At 32.8% G+C, this 14,313-nt stretch overlaps 1 protein-coding gene across 2 annotated transcripts in view; it reads right to left on the minus strand.

The window, feature by feature from the left end:
• Positions 1 to 14,313, minus strand: part of LOC138708761 (uncharacterized) — a 96,546-nt gene that overhangs the window by 53,352 nt on the left and 28,881 nt on the right. For both annotated transcript variants that reach the window (XM_069838917.1, XM_069838916.1), the window contains exon 3: positions 4,550 to 4,651. In XM_069838917.1, the coding sequence (XP_069695018.1) occupies positions 4,550 to 4,651 (102 nt within the window). The remainder of the gene's footprint in view (positions 1 to 4,549; positions 4,652 to 14,313) is intronic.

Raw genomic sequence — 14,313 nt, forward strand, 5'->3', positions numbered from 1 at the left:
ATGTAGGAAGTATGGGCGAATCCAGAAATGCATACAGAGTGTTAGTTGGGAGGCCGGAGGGAAAAAGACCTTTGGGGAGGCCGAGATGTAGATGGGAAGATAATATTAAAATGTATTTGAGGGAGGTGGGATATGATGGTAGAGACTGGATTAATCTTGCTCAGGATAGGGACCGATGGCGGGCTTATGTGAGGGCGGCAATGAACCTTCGCGTTCCTTAAAAGTCATTTATAAGCAAGTAATAGTTATTTTGTGTGTTGCGTTGTGGTTATAATTATTTTGTGTCAGGTAAGTTTTTGGAGTTAGTACTAATAATTTCATGTGGGTCAAACAAAATACATTTTTAGGTTAGGTCTCGTGAATCAATTGTTTAGTCAAACCAATGAATTTCATATTGCCACACAAAATACTTGACATGTTGATCCCTTTCTCGTATAGTTTGCCTATGAAAATATGTTATTAATTATTGAATTATTTAAAATAACCTTCCAACATAAAGGTAAAGTACGGTAAGTAAGTAAGTCATTCAGTACGTAGAATCTTGTGGTATCTGGCAACAGTTGGCAACACTGACAAGACGGCAATATTTGCTGTTTAGGAACTGTTCTCACTACCAACTGGCAGGTGTCGTAATTACGGGAAGAAGGAAAATTACACCAATTTCACTTCCAGGATAGAAATTACCGGTACACGATTGAGGATTTCGGCGTCTTCCTCGCAAGTTTCACTCTCCATGATAATTAATTATTAATATACCGAGTGCGAGGAACTACATAATTATGAGCGTCACACTTTGTTCTTTGCGAAACGTAATTAGGGCCTGAAAGTCAAGAAAAGTTTGTAGAAGGAACGTAAGGCACAATTAAATAAATCTAAAATATTTGTAGCCTTGCTGAAAGAAAAACAATAATTTCAAGATTCAATTTTTATATACAAAAAAATTTCCTACGAAATCTTATGTCTTTATGTATTAATATTCATATGTTTTCTCTTATTAGCTACAGAAATATAGTTAAAACAAAAACACCAGAAAAATGTTTTAGGCTGCAAGTTCTATTTAATTAACAGTTCAATTGACACAAATTTTGTTATGAAAACGGGAAATTAAACAAAAATTACGTAGAAACTAATCAAGGACTGAAATAACGTCCCAGCCTTCCTCAAGTTTTATTTAATATGAGGCGATTCAAAAGTCTGGCGACACAGACAAACTCCTTTATTAGTGCAGATAGCAAAAATGGAAAGCAGGAAAAATTGTTCGAAATCTGTAGTTTTCAATCTAATGTGCTTGAATTGTCCACATAGAATGCACAAAATAAGACTGAACTAGTGTTCCTTTTTTTATGGATATAACACAAAATTAGGAGGGAACTAGTGTTCTTTTTTATGGATATAACACAAAATTAAGAGGGAACTAGTGTTCTTTTTTTATGGATATAACACAAAATTAAGAGGGAACTAGTGTTCTTTTTTATGGATATAACACAAAATTAGGAGGGAACTAGTGTTCTTTTTTATGGATATAACACAAAATTAGGAGGGAACTAGTGTTCTTTTTTATGGATATAACACAAAATTAAGAGGGAACTAGTGTTCTTTTTTTACTTTTACGGATATTGCACAAAATTAAGATGGAACTAGTGATTTTTTTTTTCTTTTATGGATATTGCACAAAATTAAGAGGGAACTAGTGATTTTTTTTTTTTTTTACTTTTATGGATATTGCATAAAATTAAGAGGGAACTAGTGTTCTTTTTATGGATATAACACAAAATTAAGAGGGAACTAGTGTTCTTTTTTATGGATATAACACAAAATTAAGAGGGAACTAGTGTTCTTTTTTTTCTTTTATGGATATTGCACAAAATTAAGAGGGAACTAGTGATTTTTTTTTTTTTTACTTTTATGGATATTGCACAAAATTAAGAGGGAACTAGTGTTCTTTTTATGGATATAACACAAAATTAAGAGGGAACTAGTGTTCTTTTTTATGGATATAACACAAAATTAAGAGGGAACTAGTGTTCTTTTTTTACTTTTATGGATATTGCACAAAATTAAGATGGAACTAGTGATTTTTTCTTTTATGGATATTGCACAAAATTAAGATGGAACTAGTGATTTTTTTCTTTTATGGATATTGCACAAAATTAAGAGGGAACTAGTGATTTTTTTTTTACTTTTATGGATATTGCACAAAATTAAGAGGGAACTAGTGTTCTTTTTTTATGGATATAACACAAAATTAGGAGGGAACTAGTGTTTTTTTTATGGATATAAAACAAAATTAAGAGGGAACTAGTGTTCTTTTTTATGGATATAACACAAAATTAAGAGGGAACTAGTGTTCTTTTTTTACTTTTATGGATATTGCACAAAATTAAGAGGAAACTAGTGATTTTTTTTTTACTTTTATGGATATTGCACAAAATTAAGATGGAACTAATGATTTTTTTTCTTTTATGGATATTGCACAAAATTAAGATGGAACTAGTGATTTTTTTCTTTTATGGATATTGCACAAAATTAAGATGGAACTAGTGATTGTTTTCTTTTATGGATATTGCACAAAATTAAGAGGGAACTAGTGTTTTTTTTTTTTTCTGTTATGGATATTGCACAAAATTATGAGGGAACTAGTGTTCCTTTTTTTTTTTACTTTTATGGATATCACACAAAATTAAGACGGGACTAGTGTTCCCTTTTTTACTTTTATGGATATTGCACAAAATTAAGTGTTTTAGTATTTTTGTACATTGTTAAAATAATTTTATCAAGTTACGAAGTTCAGTAGGCTATTAGTTTCTTGCTTCACTTTTTAGAAGTGCAACTGAAGCGTTGACTGGCTAACTGACGACGCTTTGCAACAATGACTAGTTTTCTTATTCTGATATTCTGCAATTTTAGTAAGAACTCGAAATTGAATTAAAGACAAAGCTGGAGGAACGCTTCATGTTACATGTCTGAGATAATCTGTGACATGACGTCAACATTAAATATTATTCTCTTTGTTGGTCAACATTCAAATCGACTTTTCATAAGATTCTTATCGTTTTTCAGTTTCGTGCTTTACGCACGTGATAGTGTTCATGCTAAGATACTAGACATCAACTCCTTTTGGACAGGAAATGTGCATGAAGCGTTTTTTCCTCCCATGTTTGATTTTTGTCTTCATTTTTCTATTCAATATTTGTCCAATTTATAGAAATTGTTTAGATTTTCGTACAACCGACTCTGATATGCAGCCTAAGGATATCTCTAGTGTCTTACAAGCAGACGGTTGCTTGAACTCTAGAATTTCGCGTGGGTATGGCTGCGACAATTTTCTGATCAGCCAGCGTAACTTTAAAGCTGACTGAAGACAATTAGTAGTTCCGGCAGCTGCTCGCACCTGCTCTCTGCTCGCTGCACAACTCGTTTTTGTTGTCTGAATAATTCTTAAAAAATGAAATACAAAAATATATCTACGTAGGCTGATTCTAAAGTGAACCAACAACGCCACACGAGCGTCTATGTTGCCTACAAAGCATTTCTAGCTTTGTGTTTAAAAAGATTCTGACCATACCAATACTTACCACAAATAAATTGTCTTAATTTTATTACAGTAATTATAAATTTATTATCTAAGAACAGATAGGTCTGGAAGTAAATCCCGAAAAGGCAAAGTATATGATTATGACTCGTGACGGGAATATTGTACGAAATGGAAATATAAAAATTGGAAATTTATCTTTAGAAGAGGTGGAGAAATTCAAATATCTTGGAGCAACAGTAACAAATATAAATGATACTCAGGAGGAAATTAAACACAGAATAAATATGGGAAATGCCGGTTATTATTCGGTTGAGAAGCTTTTGTCATCCAGTTTGCTGTCAAAAATTCTGAAAGTTAGAATTTATAAAACAGTTATATTACCGGTTGATCTTTATGGTTGTGAAACCTGGACTCTCACTTTGAGAGAGGAACATAGGTTAAGGATGTTTGAGAATAAGGTGCTTAGGAAAATATTTGGGGCTAAGAGGGATGAAGTTACAGGAGAATGGAGAAAGTTACACAACGCAGAACTGCACGCATTGTATTCTTCACCTGACATAATTAGGAACATTAAATCCAGACATTTGAGATGGGCAGGGCATGTAGCACATATGGGCGAATCCAGAAATGCATATAGTGTTAATTGGGAGGCCGGAGGGGGAAAATACCTTTGAGGAGGCCGAGACGTAGATGAGAGGATAATATTAAAATGGATTTGAGAGAGATTGTGTATGATGTTAGAGACTGGATTAATCTTGCTCAGATTATGGACTGAAGTGGGCTTATGTGAGGGCGGCAATGAACCTCCGGGTTCCTTAAAAGCCATAAGCAGGGTACTATACTGAAACAGAAGTAATTCTGTGTGACTCAATTTATCGAAAATCCATCGTAACACTTAAAATGAGGCTTTACTATATTACACTGACTTTTATATAACGATTGTTTAGGCCTATAAAGAAATTCTACAAATATCAGGTAATGAAATTCATGTAACTGAAAAGCTGATAATCTTACCTGATGTCTTGGCGCAGAAACGCGGTGGTTCACTGCGCAGGAGACAGTTGAGGGCGGTGGCGGCGTGATCTTTCGCGGAAGACGGCCTCGCCTCCCCAGAATCTGAAAATAATGTTAATTTAGTAATATCGAAACTTTATAAATAAAACATATGAAACCGCAAGAATAATTGCCCACATGAAACGAATGGATCCCAAACTATGTTTGTGCACCTTCAATACTGGGAAGAATCGAAATAACGTTAAAATCGGGTAATATTTACTATTGCTGCACATAGTTCAGAGACATAGCCTTCAATCAGAAAGTGAAATGTAATTCACAATTTAAGGGGTTAGGTACAGCTTACAGCAGTAAAATTGGGAAATATTAAACATTTTTTTCTCCATTATTGTATCTTGCACAATAATGAAAATTGTTATATGTAAAATACTGTCCTTCTGCTATATGAAAAAAAAAATTATGATTTAAAACAATTTTTTGCATTTTTTTTTTCAAAATTCAGTTCACTATACAATGATCAAGCGTTTCCCACATAACTAAAAAACTATCCAACATTCTATGATGAAATTTTTTGTGTGTATTTATGCATGTCATTTCTACAATATGATGCAAGATCACTTCTCTATCTTCGATAGATTGTCTGATAAAAACTAAATTAATTTTAAAATGGTCAAATATCAGCATTTTCTTCTAACACACAAAAAAATATTATTTATTAAGGAATGTAGTTGAAAGAGCATGATATTGTAAACATGAGTTTCAGCAATAAAATAAAAGAAAGACAACATGGAAAAGTTGACAAGTTTAGGAGTTATGAGGAAAACGCTTCATTACTACACAGTAAACTGCTACCATTTTGAATTTTGAAAAAAAAAAAATTAATCTTAAAAATATTTTTTTCATATAGCAGAAGGACAGTGTTTTACACATCAATTTTCATTATTATACAGGGACATCATTTTATTTTTACTAACATTTTTAATATTAACCTGTCTATACCTTTAGAGAACCGGAAACACCGCTTGCTCCCCCCTCCAAGACTGGAGTTCGATGATACTGGCGTAAAACTCAAATCACTTTACTAGCTATAGGAAGGAAGAAAAGTAGTTCATCCATTTACGTAAACTAGGAAATATCGCGATTTTGAGTTTGATAATTTTCATTAGATTTTTCTTTAATCGAAGTACAGTACTGTATTAAGAATAAGTGTTTTTACTCACGAAGTGAGTTATCCATGCGAACGTATTCATTATGCAGTGTATATTATACTGTCTACAGCACATTAGCGTACAATATAGAGAAAGAAGTTAAATTGAAAAATAATCATAATATGAATATTTAAACACAATTTTGAAAATGGTGGCCGTTCATTTCGATACAGGCTTCAGTTCTTTTGTGCATATTATCGCACTACAGACTATTGCATCTAATTCCAATTGCCAGTTTCGTCCTTCGTACTAGTAACTCGTGTTGAAATAATTCTGTACCTACTCTACGTACTGTAAATTCAATCTTCACTTCTGCCCGACCCGAAAATATAAAATTACTCAGACATGCTATCTACTGTCCGTCCAAGTGGTTATGCCGCAGGATTGTAGAAAGGGAGGAAATCACGTGACAGTTAATTACTTAACGAGGCCCTTTTATTTAAGTTACATTAAACAGCTGTATTATATTACGTAAACTTCCAATTCCTAAGTGAAATTAATGTTTTCAGAAAAGAGCTAAGACAGCCCAGCTATTACAGAGGGGCGAGCAGAAGCAGGTGGGGGAAATCGGGATGCGACGTAGGCAAACGGTCAGTACCTGTGCGAAAATATGATTCAATATTGAAAGCTCTTTCGTCACTGGAAAACGCGAACATATTTCTGGAACGTACTATACTCAGTAACTCAGTACTGCTTACTATCTGCGGTCTTGGTTCTGTGTGGAGTTGGAACTTCCTTAGTAGAAGGGGTGGGAGTGAAGTACATTCAAAAACTCAGGTACAATAAAAATTGAAGTAAAAATAAAATGATGTCCCTGTACAAGATACAGTAATGGAGGAAAAAATGTTGAATATTTCCAAAAATTTTACTGCTGTAAGCTGTACCTAACCCTTTAAGTGTTGAATGTACGTAGTTTCCAAGTTCAACTAAGACTGACATCATCATAAAAACAAACACTTCAGAATGATATAATTAATATTTATGAACTGCGCTAACCACCAAATGTGATACCCGAGAATAACAACGAATTAATCTATCGATAATGTTAAATATCAAATTTATTGGCATAGGTAACTATGCTGGAAACTTTGGTATTGTAAGAACAATGTGGCATTAACATTGTTAAACAATAAAAAGCCTGATGGCCAGTTTGTCCAAGTAATGTTTAATTTTGCTTAACGAATGTTAAATCAACCATATGTTTATTTTTAACGCGTTGTTAATGTATTTTCCCATTTGTTCAACATAATTTTGTTTAAGATAACCAACACTTAACTATAACGTCTGTTAGCACTATTTTAACTACTCAACAGCAGTTGGTAATGATTCTACACATGTAAGACAATTTTTGATTGGCTAAAATTAATCTTTACATTCTATTTTATAGAGAGAGTCATGAAACTTGCATAAAATGACAACATGTTATAGTAGGCCACGCTTCATAAACAGTTGACAAATGAAAGTTGTAGATGACGTGCTGAATAATAATTACAAAGTAAGGTTATATTTCCTCATTGCTATTATGGATACGAAATACGAATGAAATAAAATAACACTGATGTATTTAAACAGTCCAAAGTATTTTTTAAATGTTATATTACCAGTCATATGCTAAACATTCCCTACAGAGAGAGACAAAATATCAATTTCGCAACTTCTGTTCGAACAGCTGTGGAGACATTGGCCATATTTAACTAACTGTTAAACGAATTAACTGCCCGAAATCCTACATTTAAAATAAACGAACTGTTAACAATCTGTTAAACCAAACTGGTGTTGAAAACATAATTTTATTAATTAACAAACTGTTTAGAGTTTAACAGTCGTTAAATTTTCTAACAATACTTGGAAAAACCGGCCATGACTGGCATAAAACGATGTCTATAGTGAACAATCTTCAGGAGACTTCAGGGGATATTTTATGCAGTGAAGATAACATGAGTGGCAACAGTATTCCCATAGTCCTGTAGATAACCCAAGCTGTCATAGAATTGCCTAGAAAAGTCTAACAAATTTATAAGTAAATATTAGTTACAATGAAGAATATTTTCGTCTTGTGTTTATACACGGACCCAATATGAATTCAAGTCTCTTACGCTGTGAACTGTGCCATCTGTACTGTTATCTTGGTATGGAACTACTTTCAGGAAAGTTTCCTGCAGAGAATTTCCCTCCTTTTACGAACTGTTACAATCCCACACCACACAATTCATTAACGGTACAAACAATACTGAAGACAGTCCATGAATGAAATAGTGAGAGAAGAATATCACAAAATACAAACGAAGACCTCCTGACCTTTGGTTGAGATTTGTGCAGTTATTCAAACTCTTTTGTTAGATGCTTGAAAACAAGTGCAATGTAAACAACATATATGTAGGACCTACTTCAAAATTGGGCCATAAAATTTATCTTCTAGAAATTAGACGAATTGGGCATGTTGATGCAAAATATTTTTCAAAATAGTGAAATATAAAATTACAACCTTCGCGAAGGAAGTACAGTATATCTGTATATATTTGCTCCCTCGTTACTGTCATACGGTAAAACAAATAGATAAGAGAAATAATGTTCCAAGTACCGAAAGAGCATGTTTTGAAAATGCCTAGAAATTTTCTTCCCTATTCAATAATTGAAGCGTCGGCTGGAACAACGTTGTAAGTTACAAAATTTTCATTCGGCGTGTTTCCGTGTAATAATGTTGTATGTCATGTTACCTTGCTATACTCCTTGGCTTGTAACTGTCCATCAATGCAGTACGTGAAATTTGTCCACTCAAAAGTTTGCTACCCTCATAAGAACAACGTTGTACGCATACACATCTTTGCAGCTCCTGTAAATTTTACCAAATATAACTTATAACGTTATTCTAGCCGACGCTTCAATTATTTTAGTCTTTTGGAAATGTAACGTACATAAAATTGTACAATTTTTCTCCAGAATCAAGAGTGTACGCAAGGGGGAATTACCGGATTTGAACCCGTCCCTTGAACTTTTTTGAACGAATGACATTTAGGTTTGAGTATTTCTTATCCATAATCGTTTCCCCTTCTCTAATTTTTAACCGTCAGAGTAACAAAATCTACGTCGACACAAAACATAGTCCTCTTATCCCTCCTTCAATAAAATCCCTGTGCTTGGTGTTGCAACACATTCGAATTTTAACAATGCTGTCTTTATTATAGAGAAACCTACGGGCTAGTACCGACCTTGTAATAAAATTAATCTGACAATATGAAATTTAACTTATGAAACATATTGAAAAGATTGTTTTGACAAGTCTGCACTGCAGATGTTGAATATTGTGCATTGTCGATTTTAAACTTATTTCAACAACATATTCACCCATTTGTTAGAGTTCTGTCCGTCATATGTTTGTGTGACGTTTCGTGCATTTAATAGTTCATATTTTGGATATAAACTTCATATTATCGTTCCGGGTTCTTTCTTTTGTCTAAACGACGGCAAGCGGTAAATTTAGTTCATCTTTCCCGCAATCTCCGGACCCAAAGGAATTAAAACAATTAATTAATATAAATATTCTCGTATCAGCATTAACTATGGCTCGTTCACTATATAAGGTGTTTCAAAAATACGGGGCATAATTTCAGGTATGTATTTCCCACATGTAGACAATCAAAATAGTTCATTACAACATGTGTCCGGAAATGCTTCATTTCCGAGTTATGGCCTTCACAACATTGAAATTCACCGGAACGTTTTTCTTTCCGCAGGTCGTTGTCATTACAGAAGATGTTCAAAATGCCCACCTCCTGCTTGAATACAGACCTCACATCGATGTCTCATTGACCTGCGAACACGATCCCAAACTCCAGGAGTATTGCGTATGTCCTCAGAACATGCCACAATTCGATTCCGAAGGGATTCCAAATCAGGCACCGGAGACGAATAAACCAATGATTTTAAATGGCCCCACAAGTAGAAATCGAGAGGGTTCAGATCAGGTGAGCGTGGAGGCCAAGCAATTGGGCCACCTCTACCTATCCATCGATCAGGAAACCTTCGATCCAAGTACCGGCGAGCCGTACGACTGAAGTGTGCAGGAGCGCCATCATGCAAGAAGTGAATGTGTTGACGATTGATCAGTGGAGTGTCTTCTAAAACATGAGGTATGGTTCCGGTGAATTTCAATGTTGTGAAGGCCATAACTCGGAAATAAAGCATTTCCGGACACATGTTGTAATGAACTATTTTGATTGTCTACATGTGGGAAATACATACCTGAAATTATGCCCCGTATTTTTTAAAAACACTGTATATAGTATCCGCTGTAGTTACTTCCCAATTTTTCGAATGGAGAAATTCTTTTAAACAACTCGCTGTAACCAGACATTTTTGTAGCAGAAACGAACAGTTGAAAGCCGTTCTAGCATTGCCACATCGTTATACCGGAAAGACTGTAATCGCTATCCGGCTATAAGAAGTCTATAATGGCATTTACGCGTGATAACCTTATTATACATTAAGATAATTTCTTTTTTACTGCTGCATTTTACCACTTCTCAGGCGTAGCTAAGCAACGCTTGGCCAACGCTGTAACTAGTCAGTTTTGAGACCAACAGTTTTGAATTTGGCACAACGATTATTTCTTTCACAAGACTTTCTACGTTAAACCAGAACGTAAAGGAAGCCAACGTTGAAATAAGAACAAATTCAGCATAGCAACGAGTGTCTATATAAATCGCTAAACTTTCTTATTATTATTTTACTACTGTTACTGAATGGAAATGTGTAAAGTGATTAGTTTTCATACGTAAGATTTAAAACATATTTCAAATATTAAAAAATATGTATACAAGATTTCTTTTTTTTTTGCCATACTGTCCACCTGAATATTTTTAAACATTCCCATAATATTAATATATCAGTCTATTTTGCACAACTTATGTTTTACATTTTGTGGTAAAACTGAAACTTACAAATTTACTCACAATTTATCATACTTTTGTACACACTATATGGTTACTACTGCTGCTTTTATGTACAAATAATATTATCAATATTGTTTCCATTAATGACAGGGCGAGTTAAAGCAATTAACGAACAAATCTTGGTCATATCTTAGAATATTATGCTGAAATATTACGAAAATAATCTATAATTATATGTACTATATTAATTTATGATTTGCTTCTTTTAGAACTTCATTTTTATGAACGATTATTATCTTTTGTCATACTCTTTGCGCATTGCGTGCGTGCATGTGTAGTAGCCGCTCCTCTGGGCAGCAACGAGAGCGAAATAGATGAACGTGCTTAATTCACAGCAGCATATCTCATTTGTCTTCTTTTCATTCCACGACTCAGCAGCATCTTGGTAATTAATAATCCGTTGCATATGTAATGTTACTTAGAATTGATGCGACAGGCATTGAAAATGGAAGCTGAGGCTACTTTTAGTTGGTTTAAATCACAATTTGTTCATGACAACTGAAGGATACATCATGGTGAAATAACGCTAAAAAAAAAAAAATCAAGAAAATTTACTTCTTTATGACCCATAATTATATTTCAAACGGTTTTAAATTATCTAGTCATATAATGAAATGTTGCCAAACATACTGTGCGTGAGTGATTAAATTTTTTAGAGAGTTTTCTCGATTTTAAAATTTTAAGCAGTTTATTGAATGAAAAAAGCTCCTTGCACAACAGTTACAGAGGTGTGAAAATTATTAGATTAATATTAATTTTAAAGGTTTTTTAATAGTTCCTTCCCAAATATTCATTGAATTGATGAATATTGGTATATAACATTACTATACTGATGTAGGATATATTTACTACTAACAATGCCGGAAAGCATTGTTGTACATTGGTATTTTTCTTATTTTACAATTGTTATGGGAATTCAGAAATTATTATATTATGTTGGCGGAATTGGAAACATAAAAATTAATTAAGAAATGCTTTAAACAACTTGTTCTTTGCGTTTACATTGTTGTGAAGGTTCAAATAAATGTATACATCTGTTTTGTGCATATAATTTTTTAGGTTTCCAATTCCGCCAACATAATATAATAATATCTGAATTCCCATAACAATTGTAAAATAAGAAAAATATAAATGTACAACAATGCTTTCCGGCATTGTTAGTAGTAAATATATCCTAAATCAGTATAGTAATATATACCAATATTCATCAATTCAATTAATATTTGTGAAGGAACTATTAAAAAACCTTTAAAATTAAGATTATTCTAATAATTTTCACACCTCTGGATTGTCAGCTTGGTCTGGAACTTCTCACAGAGGTCATTACTCTGTTAAAATTTTATCATAAAAATCGTAATAAATTTATATTACAGGCACATAATCATGACAAGACGAAATAATAATTCAACATTAGTAGAACCTAAATGTTTCATATCTGCTGGTCTAAAGCATAGCATTAATTTTGGCCCTCGTTGTATAATTCTGTAGCTAAATTACACCCAGAACTTCTAACATGTAACCCACTAACATAGAAACGTGTTAATGGCTTCAATTTCATTAAATACATTTATAGCTTATTGATCAGCCTATATTATATTTGTATTCTTTAATTTCGGAATATATATTTTTCATAAATTGTCCTACATTATTCACGTACGATATTATTCTTCTTTATGTTAATATTATATTATACAATTTCATTGCAGCTGTAATTTTAATTTTAGTTCCTATTTTATTTTATTTATACGCATATTCCTCTTACATTAATAATATATCTGAACTGCGACCGAACACGAGCGCTGCTCATCCGGTCCTCAAATTTTGTTAATATTATTGTATCCTCTTTTTATATTGATTGTATTATTTTATTTCTATTTCTAGTGTTGTAATTATATTCTGTAGTCTGATGTATTATTCTGTATTATATGTTCTGTATTATTGTATAAATTTGTACTTGACCATGAGCCTGTAGCATCTTCCGATTGATTTGAAATTTCAAATAAAGAAATTAAATGTTGATAAAAAGTTTAATTTGCATGTGTATGAAATATTAATATTAAGTTCCTTCGAGACACTTTCATATTGCACTTGAATGAATATAGCCTATATTGTAATGGTAAATTCATGAAATTTAAAACTTCATTGTGACCATTTAGACCGAGCTCATAAAGTTTATTAAACTTTATTCCCGTGACTATTTTCAAGCTTTTGAGCAAATATGAACTAAGAATTTTGAAAACTTTGACGCAAGGAGCATTTTAGTGATGTCAATATAAAATATATTTTAAAATATATAATTTTAAAACTATAATATCCTAATAGCACCAAATTTTGTATAGATGATAGTATTGTAGGTTGTTTATGTACTTTAAATTTCACAAATTTTGGATGCAAATTGTGGAAGTTTTGAAAATCATGTGTGTCCCCTTAACACCACTGCTTTGGATCTAACGCTTTCGGATTCAATTATGATCAAGAATGAGATTTTAGGAGGAAATAAATTTCAAATGGGCTTCAACTGAGCAAGAAAATAAAAATTCCATATAAAAATTAACTGTGTTTAGAGATTATATTTTACACTGAAGGAGAAAAATGCACGTCCAGACCCGCCGTTAGTTGGTTCTACAACTTTGTTGACAAGCCTAATAATGACATTTCTAAGGTCTCTATCTTTGTCGAAAAAATCGAAAAAAATCGAAGGAGAATTGGGAGGAAAATTTAAAAGGTACGCAAAACGCGTCCTTGCAAGGGGTTGGGGGCTGTACAAAACTAAATATGTGAGCTCCAAGCCTGTTGGCCACTAGTCCCACTCCGGGTTACGCTGCTCCCCTGAAGGAGCTCTAGAAAATTTTGAAGGGGAAGCCGAAATTGGACGTAACCTCTTAGGTACCACATACGCGAGGGGGGCTGAGATTGATCAATTGATCACGGAACGGGGCGAGGAGGAGTTGGCTAGTGTTTGCCGTTAGGATGGCAAGACGCTGTCATCTGTTGTTCGATGACAAAGCATGTGAAGGCCGTCGGAAGAAGCGCCGTGAAATCTAATCTGCAATTTGAGAGGTCCCTGTCCTTTCAATTTGCGACTTATTGAGTGACCTCGTATATTTAATAGACTATTAATATTATCTGAACTAGGGCATACATCGTTTGTAAATTTTATGTTGTATTATAGGCTAAGACCACACCGTACACGAGCCTGGCTCTTAGGGTAGTGGCTAGAAACATTTTTATTTTATAATTTTGAATTTATACTCACTTTGCCTACTGAATAAATAAATAAAATAAGTAAAATAAATAAATACATAAATAAATAAAATAAATAAATAAAATGAATAAATTAAATAAATAAATTAAATAGAAAATAAATAAATACATAAATAAATAAAATAAATAAATAAAATGAATAAATTAAATAAATGAATTAAATAGATAAATTAAATAAATAAATTAAATAAATAAATAAAATAGATAAATAAAATAGATAAATAAAATTAATTAATTAAATAAATAGTGGAAACTAGTAGATTAAAAAATTCGTACCATATAAGAGGGAAGTAAATTCCTAATTTCCCCACTGGAAATCGGATATTTTGCCAGATGAAAT

The sequence above is a fragment of the Periplaneta americana genome, chromosome 11, assembly GCF_040183065.1.
Source record: "Periplaneta americana isolate PAMFEO1 chromosome 11, P.americana_PAMFEO1_priV1, whole genome shotgun sequence".
Classification (NCBI taxonomy): Eukaryota; Metazoa; Arthropoda; class Insecta; order Blattodea; family Blattidae; genus Periplaneta; species Periplaneta americana.